We start from the raw sequence: 12,087 nt of genomic DNA, 5'->3' as shown, positions 1-12,087 counted from the left end.
AAAAAAAATTACACATCATTATAATAATTCTAAGAATAAAACAAAAATGCTGCTGTTTAGAAAAAAACAGCATAAAACTGTCAACAAAGTATGAAGTTGAAAGCTAAAAAAAAGTAGCATGTTTATTTTACAGCAAAATAAATAAATTTTTTTAAATCACAATCAAATATTTACAGAAAAAATCTCTCCTGTTGCTGCCAGCTTCAACAAATAAATGAGAAATAAACATAAATAAACAAAAGCAAATTAAATAGTAAAATTCCCACTATTTTTTGTTGTCCCTGCTGTATGAAACTTCTATATTTGAGATTCTTTGTTACTTTTTTTATTTACTTAAAACAAATATTTCTAGAATATCTCCACAATCCCCTCTAATGCTGTAGCAATTTGTCTCCCTCTCTTTTTTTTTGTTATTACAGTTAATGTTGTAGTTGTCACAGTCTGTAAAATATATTGTTGAACTTACCTCTTGCCACTGGTAGGTGTCCTCTACATAACGCAAACTTGTATAGATTTGTGTAGCAGAAAGTATGATGCCACCAACTAATGATTCTCGTAAACGTAGTGGCAACATGGTGTATGTCATGTAAATGAAAATTACACTGCACACAGTGCCATTAAATGATTTACTGTGGGTGGAAGAAAATACAACAAATATTTTAATGAATGGCAAAATAGTTAAAGTTATAGTATAGTATTGTATAAAAAAGAATTTCAATGGAAATTTATTTTTTATGTTATTAAAGAAATATTTGTAATATGTATAATTTTATAAAAATGTTTTTTTATTATTTTAATAACAAACTACAGCATCAGATACCAGCAAAATGTGTGGAATACTTATAACAGGGTCTTCCAATAGGGACTTCCGTACTTTGACAATTGATAGCGGCCATAGTGTTGAAGCTACATATGTCTAATTTATTCAGTTTGTTTGCAGATGCCCGCCGTCATTTATAGTATACCATCTAATAGTTACATTCTTGTTATAAACGGGGATTTGTTTCTTAAGAAATTTTTAGATATATCTGAAACTTATTTCAAAATTGGCCAAAGTTGGACAGGGCTGAGAAGGCTCTTAAATTGGACCAATGAACTCCGAAATACATACATCTGGTCAAAATTCATTAATTATAATTTTCTCAATCACTGTACACCTTTCAAATAATATTTATATGATGAAAATAATTTCATCTGAAATCTCTGAACAAATTGAGAAAAATCTAAAAATTTTATATTAAAAATCAAGCTAAACGTAAATGCTGTGAACTTTTTTCTGTGCTCTCCTACTTCTCATATCAAAACTACATGATGTATAAGTAACAGGAATTATTTATAATAAATATTAAGTATACGTATACATTATTACCAATGTTGAGCCAAAAGGTATGCAATACTTTTTTCTAGTCCAATCAACCAAATTTATTTACATGTATACAGTACGTATGAGTAATATTTAAGTAATTCCATATCAAGTATACCTACACATGGCCTCAAAAATGACATCAGTGAATTATATATTTTTTTTAGAACTGAACCTAATATTCGACCTAATCTGCAACAAACCGAAACTTTTAAATTTAAATCGATGCCATACACAATTTATGGCCAAAACTCAAATCTTGCGATGACATTTTTGGTACTGCAATGTTGAAGTAAACACTTGAAAGATACTTATTTGGACTTCTGCTTTTTTGAAAAACTTACTACACGTTAGACCGCGATGACAAAAAAAATAAAATATTTTTCGTAAATTAAAAAAATATATATTCCTATCATGTTGGTACTATGCTTATCCAACAGATTTTTTAGTTAAATAAAGAAAATAATAAAATATTTCTTATTTAGATTATAGTTGATGATATTGTTACGTTTTAACCTTTTCAAAACGCTGGTTTATTTCCTTTAAATAAACCGGATACTTTTGATTGCAAATAAAAGCCGTTTAGTAGTTTGAAAATGGTAACAACTCTTTATTTATTCAAATGCACAACAACAACAAGAGAATTAAATAGTCACTCAATGTTTTTTATACACGTTTGCAAATTCGCAGAAATACAGACACAATTTATAATGTACACGAATTTACTTGAAAAACACAACACACTTTAAGGCACTAGTTGATGTTTATTCGAAAAGCGTCTCTGATAAACTGACTAACTACTGCAACCTCTGCCACTATTTATAACACTCTAGAGCAATCTAGATATCTGCACTCTAGATTGCTCTTTAACTGTCAAAGTTCGAATATTCTAGATCATACGCCATCTGTTGTGTACTTTCTACAATGTTCTTTAACTGATTATTCGAATTCAAAAAGCGTTGCCAACTTACGATCAATGGTCAACTGAAAGCTTTTATTTAATAATGCCCACAGATATGTTACAGTTTAATAGCAAACAGCAATGTTATTTGAAAGCATTATGCTACTTTTAAATCAGCCCTTAAAATCGTTATATTTGAATTCAAGTACAATTTCGTAACAATATATAGTTTATATTTCAAAAGTTAAATCTTAAAAAAATTTGCTGATATGCAGAATATATTAGAAATATTTTATTCATTATTATTATTTTTTTTTTATTTTATACATCAGTTAAAAATAAAACAAAATGTTTACAAGTGTTGAAGAAATTATCAAACAGCGAACTTAGACCACTATGTTAAAAATTTTTACGATTCTTTTTGCTTCAAAAATTTAGTTTTTTTCAAAAATTTTATTTATATTCATTAAAACTTCGACTTTAATTAAGCATAAAACAAAATTTTGAAAAGTGTTAAAAAAAATATAAAAAACCGAAATTAGGCAAATATTTTGGGAAATTTTTGCAATCAAATTATTTTATCATAACATGCCCGTTTTGTTAATAATGGACACAAAAGCAAAATTTTACTTAAATTATTTGGTTTGAATTTTTATGTAGACTTTAAATAAGAATAAAACAAAATGGTTAATAGTGTTGAGAAAAATATAAAAAACCGAAATTAGATTAATATGTTGGGAGTTATTCGCAATCAATTTATTTTATCAAAGCTTGCCCGTTTTGATAAAAATTGCTAACTTTTTCTAAAAAATATAGTTTGAATATTTATACAGAAATGAATATAAAACAAAATGATTAAAAGTGTTGAGAAAAGTATATAAACCCGAAATTAGAGCAATAAAAAATTATGGTCTTAACAGTACACTTACTCGCGCATTTATACATCTTAATGCTATTAATACCAAACAACAAAGAAATTGTTTTAATCCGCAAATAATAGAGTTCTGCACATCAAAATGTTTCTTTAAAAAATTGTTATGTAAAATAATTGAATAGTTTAAATAATATTTTCAAAAATATTGTTAATATTATTTTTATACTTAATCGTAGTCTGTAAGGAATTTGTATTTCCATTGACTTAATAAATGAAATGAATATGGTGGAAAATATTTGCAATCAATTTACTTTACCATAATTTGCCCGTTTTAAGAAAAATTAAACACTTTTAAGCAAATTATTACTCAAAAAATAATTTTTTTTGGGCATAAACATTTTTTGGTTCTAATTTTTAATACAGACTTTAATTAAGAATAAAACAAAATGTTGAAAAGTATTGAGAAAAATTTAAAAAACCGAAATTAATCCAATATGTTGGAAAATATTTGCAATCAATTTATTTTACCATAACTCGCCCGTTTAATGCAAAATTTACATTAATAATAAATTATTTAATTAAAAAATATTTTTTCCAAATTTTTATTGGTCACAAACGGGTTAAAAAGTACCAAATTTTATTTCAACCTCTCACTTATTAGTTTTCAATGAATTTTCAACATAAAAAATAAAGTATATGGTTTTGGACAAAAAAAACTTTACTCCAAACCATGATACAATAATTTTAGAAGGTAGAATCACTAGGGAGAGTTTTCAATATTTAGCCCTATAATGTCAAACTTTGATTTTGATTTTATTCATATTTTTTTAAAATTTTCTTTTGTTTGACGTTACAAGAATTGTATAATTGAGAATTTATTTTCTACTGATTGTACCTTATATTGCTGTATCATGCTCCAGAATTTTAAAATCAAACATATTTTTTGTTATCACTAGCTTTTCAAAAATAATAATTCAGTTCAACGAAACAGGAACCATAGGTCCAACTATAGGCGCAACTGAGAGTAAAATAATTTCTCTCTTCACACGTACTTGTGATATGTGAATTCAACATACTTGTGAGAGAATTAAACACATTAAAATACTTGAAATTTTAACTTCGATATTCCGATTAAATAGAGACCGAACCACTTTATTACACTTCTAAACAATATTTGGAATTTTTTTGAATACTTTTAAGGTCACTTTTTTGCCGAAACACGTTAATTTTGCTCAAACGAAAAAAAATATTTTTTATTAATTTTTGACACTTAATTTTATTTGTGGTGGAATTTAATTTAAAATTGAAACTCTGTTTCAATTTTTGGCATTGAAAATAGAATAAAATTTAAATAAATTAAAATTTAAACATGTTTATACAACTCTGTATGTCTGTTGAAAAATAAAAAGGCACCAATACAATATCAAAACTATGTACTAATACATTCTCACGACTTAGGTTTTTGACAACAGACTTAGGTTTTCTCCCTCTCAGTAACGCTTCTATGGATATATTATTCTATGCCATAGGGTACAACCATTGTAGAATTAGCAAGGTACAATTATTAGAAAGTATGTTCTCAATTATACATTCCCTATAACGTCAAACAAAAGAAAAAATATAAAAAGGAAAAGCCAAAAAAAAATAATTGAATTTAAATTTTTATTACAAAAATTTACAAACAATTGAAGAAAAACTATATTTTTTAATAAGTGTGTATAATTTCAGTTAAAACGTAACAAATTTAAAAAATATCGCGGTAACAAATTAAAAAAAGTTAAGTGATTAAATACATAGTTTGACGTTTTATGGGTGAACATTGGAAACTCTCTCTAATAATTGTACCTGGTAACTGATTGTACCATGGGTACAACTAGAGGCGCAGCTGAGAGTAAGCTGAGAGTAACAATAATTACTCTCTTCACACGTACTTGTGATATGTGAATTCAACATACTTGTGAGAGAAATTAACACATCAAAATGCTTGAAATTTTACCTTTGATTTTCCGACTATATACAGACCGAACCACTTTATTATACTTCTATACACTATTTTATAATTTTTTTTTAACAATTTACAGTACAATTTTATTTCCGAAATACGTTAATTTTGCTCAAATGAAAAAAAATATATAAATTTTTGACACTTAATTTTATTTGTGGTAGAATTTAATTTATAGAACAAAGTTTCAATTAAAATTTAAACATTTTTATAGAACTCTGTGTGTCTGGTGAAAATTAAAAAGGCACCAATACAACCACAAAACTATGTACTAATACATTCTCACGAATTGGGTTTTCGACAACAGACTTAGGTTTTTTCTCTCTCAGTAACGTTCTATGGATATATTATTCTATGACAGGAACTTTATTTCACAAGCCTTCGTTTGGAAACCTAAAAATCGTCACAGACTTTAAAAAAACATAGTAATTAATAATAAAAATGGAAGAAAAAATGCATAAGAGCAGTTTTGGCAGTCAATGAATAAATTTCAACAAAAAGTTACCACATACAATATCACCAAAAAAAAATCTAAAATTGCACAAACAAATTCATTAATTTCGGTTGTGCATTTTAGATATGACAGTGTTTTACACAAACGGACATACACTGGTGCATATTCCTATAAACGCACACTACTTTTTATAAAAAAGATTGTAAAAATTAAACATGAACATATTTAGGAGGCTACAAATTTGTTTATAAAATTTAATTTTTTTACTTAATTTTCAAGATTAACAGCCATTTTTAAGGGTATTTTCCTGTGGCCACTGTAGCATTATTAATAATGTGTGGATTATCCTTTGTTATGGATTGTTTCAAAAATATGGTCTGGCATTGATTCCACTAATTTTTCAAGCAGATTGGAATCAATTTCCTCCCAGACTTGTTTAATTCTTAGTTTCAGCTCTGTCACAGTCATTATGCTTTCATGCTGGGCATTACTTGCATATGCTTTACGTGCTATGTATCCCCACAAGTTCTCCATGGATTGCAGCATTATCTTGTTGGAATATGCAGTCTTCATTCATTTTTTCATCCATAAATGAGAGAAGAGCATCTTCCAACAGTTCTTTATAAATCGCACTATTCATTTTTGTCGGAACAAAATATATTTTCGACTTGCCAACTGCAGAAAATGCTGCCCAAACCATAACACTGCCACCACCGAAATTACGTTTTGACATCCGAACATCGTTTGATCTCAAATCGTGCCAACAGCATGAGTATGAGTCAGGACCGTCTAAATTAAATTTTTTTTTTCGTCAGAGAAAATTACTTTTTTCCACTCATCTTCATTTCATATATTTTCTTGTTAATTTTAGACGATTTTCTTTATGGTGCTTTTTTAGCATTGGTTTACATATCGGCTATTTCCATTTTATGTTTTTATCGTTTCGCAAAATGTGTATAACGTGTTTGGAAGTCATTGGAAGATTCAATTTATTCTTTATTTGTGTGGAATTCAATTTGTTGGGGGTAGCTTCTTGTTTTATTAGATTAAGTTGTCTTCTTGTTAGTTTTGTATTTCCCTTTGTAGGTTTGCGAACTCCATAATTTGGACCTTTCTTCAAGAAATTTCGCAACACACTTTCCGAATGCTCGATTTTATGTTCAATTTCTCTATTGGAACATCCTTGGTCGTGAAAAAATTTAATATGAATATTTTCTTGATCGGACAAATAAGTTCCCTTGGGCATATTTAAAAGTGATGAAATTTATTGATTCAAATGGAAAAAGTTGCAGTAAATTGAGATGTTACTATTAAAAACGCTCCTTTATTTTTGGTAACTTTTTTAAAAACAAATTTCACGTCTACGTTTATACGAATCTTCCACTTAAAATAGCAACAAGAACATTTGATTGCATAATTAAGGCAAACAACAATAATAAGAAAAAAAAACTTGTTTACTTTCAAAAAGTACCGTTAAGTTGTCTCTCATTAAAAAAGTTAAATTTAGCTTTTGGATGTGAACAACAAAGATATAACAAAAATACACCAGTGTAAATGGGTATAAAATCATATTCATAGTTTGACACCTCGTAAGAAAATTTTTTTTTTTTATTATGAGATAATGATACCAAACGATTGCATTTTATATAATATTTCTGTCATATTAATTACAATATAATATAGTGTGACCAACCAAAAGAAATAAACAAAATTTCGATACAAATTATAGTGAGGCGGTCACAGTTCCAGTAATTTCATTCTAAGCGATGTAGGAAACAACTTAATCCACAATATGTCAAACTTTGGTGCGGATTTTTGGCTGGACTTCTATGAGAATGAAGCTGGTGACTGTTATGGGTGCTCAATATCTATTTCTACCTAATTTGGATGATATTGGTGAGGATATTAGTGGTTTCAACAATTCAATTTCAGCATGAGATATTTCTCACTAGGTGATCAGAAATGGCCCCCTTGATATTGTAATTTAACACCAATGGATTTCTATTTAAGGGGTATTTGAATTCAAATTTTAAAATTTGTTATAATCATACATGATAAATCTTGGAATTATGGTGTAAATTATAAAGTTTAATCTCCAATTAAGTGGTTCATATTGTAATAAAGAAGATGTGTACATAAATGCCATTAAATTTTTATTAACGAATTATTTATTAACAAGACTTCATACCTATTGCAGTATTTACATATTACTTTCAAAAGCTTATCTCGTTTATATTCCACAATCTCAATTTATCCCACGAACAGTAGTTATTTACTTACAAACAAACTATATTTAATATAAACACTCGTACATTCATACATACATATGTACATACATACATATGTTTATTTTTATGACATTATTTTTTTTTTTTTTTTAATTTCTCCGAAACAGTTCATATAATATTTTATTCCTTGAAATCTTGTTTATCTCTACTTACCTTGGCAATGTTGCATATCCCACAGCTATTTGTATTGCCACAAATGTGCCAACAATGACATAAGACACCAGCACTAAAAAAATCTCATTCATGGCGGGTTTTGCCAAAATGCACAACAAAACTGAAACGAGAAGGATGACACAAAGAAAAACATCAAATAAATAATGAAGCAATAAAATAAGAAGACTAATAAATATGACTAAAATAAAATATTTACTCATATTCTTATATAGAGAAATATTAAGAATGTTATAGAAAACGAGAGAGTGGTGCTGAGTAATGTTAAATAAACATTATTTTATTATGCTAATGGCAAACAAAATATGAGAATATGATTATTTTTTATTGCTTTTATCATAATTTTCAAAATTATTTGCAAAAAAAAAAATTAAACGAACAGTTATTAAAAATAACACAAACATAAATAAAGGAAAATTTCATACTTATAAACACAAATACATAGGTATGAAAATTTTGGCCTGGGAAGGACAATTGACACCTTAAGATGAAGTATAAGCTTAAGCTAAATATTTACAGATGCCATTCATTTAAGCAAACTTGGAGATTTTTTGAGTAAATAAACATTTTAATTGTCTACATTAAACCTGTTGTTGACACTCACTACCACAAGGGACAGAACGCAATCGACAATTCAGTTGTACACAATACGAAAGCGAGTGAAACTCGTCAAAATAATAAAATTGCTAAACAAATTGAAGACTACATATTCTGTTTTTGTCTAACACTACTTTAAACTGATCAATTTCCATACATTTGAATTTCAATTTACCTGCATTAAAAGTCTTTTACAATAGATAAATTGTTGCTGATAGACTTGAATTACGTCAAAATCAGCCTATTTGGGAAACAGTTTCCCTAATTTCGGCAGAAGAAATTCCATTGTAATCTCGATGATATAGATAAATTCACTCCATATTGCAACAATACTGTCACCGATAAAAACATTCACATTATAATTGAATTCCATTCTTGTCTATTTCAACATTTGGTATGGACATTTCAAGTAATTTCTATTATATGAAATATAGTTTTTATTTTCCTGCACTTTCTCATTTCCCGAGAAATCGGGATCAATTCCCGCCTAGAACAAATTATTCAGTTTTAGGAACGTAGACTTCGTTAAAAATCTAAAAAAATTTCTTCGGTTTTAAAATGTAATTGGATCGAAATAAAAAAATCAATACAAATTTAATATAAAGAGATAAACTGACACGATTTCCAATTTTGATTATATGTAAACCTGTCACTATTTGTATCGGAATGGCTTCAATTTCCAATAGCTTTTGATCTACCTTCGTTACATTAGGTTATAAAGGCAGCTAGTATCAACCAGCTCACTTGGGTCCATAAATTGGTCCCTTTGTGTTACCCTAAAAGACCATGCTCAGGACCACAAGAAATCCTTCACATGTCAGAACTGAGTTCAATGCCGAACCAACCTGTAGCACGAATGAGCGATTCTATCTTCCTGACATCCAGAGTAGATAGACCCGCTAGGCCGTGCAAAAAAGGACTGCCTATTGTCGCAGTCCGAGCCCCTGCTAAGGCAGGGCAAAGGCAGAGGAGATGTTCAATCGTCTCATTCTCGCCTTCATCATGACAACTCCTACAGAAGTCATTAAATGGAGTATTCAGTCTCCTAGCATTTGCATCTATCAAGCAGTGCCCCGTGAGCACTGATATCAGAGCTCGTAGCCTGTCTCGAGGTAGCCCCGTGAGGGACACTGACATATGATGGTCAAAGACGGGCCATGTGAGTCTCGATATCGAGCATTTTGTCAAATTAGACCATCTGAGTTGAGAAGACTCAAATAATTCACGCTGTGTGATTAACTTACAGCAGGATAGCTGTAAACCGACCAAGTGATCGATCTCATCGACTTGAAGACGTGAGCCTCTTTTGGCCAGTTCATCCGCAATAGCATTGCCTGGTACGCCAGAGTGACCAGGCACCCAGAATTACTTGTTTGACCATTAGATCAACCGGTAGCCAGTGCATCATTACAAACAGAGCACGGGACGGATTACTACGCAGCGCACCCGTAATAATTAGTGCAGAGATTCGCAGGATTCTCTCAATTGTTCCGCAGTAGGTGGCTTTACCTAGAGCCCACCACCATACTAGTGCTCCATACATTAGTATGGGCTTAACCACCATAACAAAAAGCCATTTCGCATTCCTAGGACTTATTCGCTAATCTAAAAATAGCAGCAGTTCCCATAGAAGAGATAATGACTCTATTAGTCAGAAGTCTACCTATGAAGCGAATAATAGACTGGTCTATATCCAGCCCGCTTAGAGGCGAAAGAATCGTCTCTGGCGTCACATTGTTAAAGCCCCCTTCAATATCCAAAAAAGCCACCAATACTACCTTCGTTATTTTTCAATTAATTATGTTAATTCGCAAAAAATAAATATTTTATTCTTATTAAATCAACAACTAAGTAAAGATGTTAATTAAAACTTGAAGAAAACCAAATAATATTAAAAAAAATTCAATTCCATGGAAGTTGTTTTATTCCAAACATTTTTGTTTTACTCGTTGTAAAAATGCAAAATACTTAACTAATTCCACTTTCGATCGGAATAGAATTCTGTGGCAGCCCTGAACATTCAGGGCAGTTATTGGTCTATTTGGGTTAAATAATTTTTTTTTTATGAATCTTCTGCATTTGTTTTGGAGCTTTTTGAGATAGTCAAGTTCAAAAAACATCGTATTAAACTAAGGAAAATAATTCCCGAGAATTCTAGCACAATTTCCCGAGATTTCGGGATTGAAAATTTTGCGGAATTCCCGGGCTATCAGTGCAAAAGTGGTGTAACCCCAAACTATTTATTTGGAGGTATATTCAACTTACACCACTTTTGCTACATCCATCTTCTTTTAAATACCATTTTGGTAATGTACGGAATTTATGTATTGTGTCTCATGTTTCAATACCAGTTAAAAACTATTTAGACAGAAGCTTTTGGGAATATTTGCCTAACACGCCTTATAGTTCAGACCTTGCCCCACCCCACTACTATTTTTATCGATCGATGCAGAACGCTTTCTCTGGGATACGCTTTACTTTGGAACAGAGTATCTGAAATTGGCTTGATTCGTTCTTGGCCTCAAAAGATGAGCAGTTGTTTTGGCTCGGAAGATATATGTTGCCAGAAAAATGGTATAAGGTCATACGTACCCAATATTACAGAATATTTCATTTGCATTTCAAAAATTTCCATTTGTATTTAAAGTTTTTTCAAATCTATATCAGAATTTTCTAATTGTATTTCAGAAATTTTCATTTCTAAATTCGAATTTCTGAAATACAATTAGAAGTTGCTGAAATGCAATTATAACCTTCTAAAAATACAAAATGGAAATGGTATAGTTCGTACTGAATTTTATGTGAAAACTTACAAATTGAAAACATTTTCAAAATTCACTATTATAGAAGAAAATTCCTACAGGGGCTAAGCTTTTTTCTTACCTAAATCTATCGAATTTTCAAATTTACGATATGTACTTTAATAACAAGCTATACATGGATATATAGAAGAACGAATAAACAAATATGGTTAAATTCACTCAAGAAGTTCTTCTTAGCTTAATAAAGATTGTATATTAAGGTCTTGATAATTGCTTTCATTACTGTTTTTGCTTAATAATTGATTTTGTCTGCCTGACTTAATTTCAATATCGTACATAAGTGCTCATCTTTATAAATTTATTGGCAACATAAATTAGCAAAAATTCTTAAGGAACATGATACCAAATGTCTGTCTGTTTGTCATTTATTGATACAAAATTAATATTTTTTTCTTCATATAAATGAAACTAAAAGAAATCTAAAATGTTTTCTATCATGATTTATCACTGAGATACAAATAAATATAAATACAATATTAAACAAGTAAGAAAGTATGGTCGGTCAAGTCCGACCATAAATACCCTACACTAAGTAAAAGAGCAAAAATATTTTTCTTTTAAAATTTCAATAATTTATATTTTTGAGTGATTTTCGGAAGTGGTCACCATGAAATG

General features: G+C 29.4%; 1 protein-coding gene across 1 annotated transcript in view; it reads right to left on the bottom strand.

The window, feature by feature from the left end:
- LOC135955418 (uncharacterized) overlaps window positions 1-12,087 on the bottom strand; it is a 198,497-nt gene that overhangs the window by 135,103 nt on the left and 51,307 nt on the right. The window contains exons 7-8 of the mRNA XM_065505769.1: window positions 8,036-8,156; window positions 467-629 (exon numbers count right to left, since the gene is read on the bottom strand). Coding sequence (XP_065361841.1) covers window positions 467-629; window positions 8,036-8,156 — 284 coding nt within the window. The remainder of the gene's footprint in view (window positions 1-466; window positions 630-8,035; window positions 8,157-12,087) is intronic.

This window comes from Calliphora vicina, chromosome 3 (genome assembly GCF_958450345.1).
Source record: "Calliphora vicina chromosome 3, idCalVici1.1, whole genome shotgun sequence".
NCBI classification, from domain to species: Eukaryota; Metazoa; Arthropoda; class Insecta; order Diptera; family Calliphoridae; genus Calliphora; species Calliphora vicina.
Note: the sequence above shows the minus strand (reverse complement) of the source record. Positions and strands in the feature narration are given on the sequence as shown.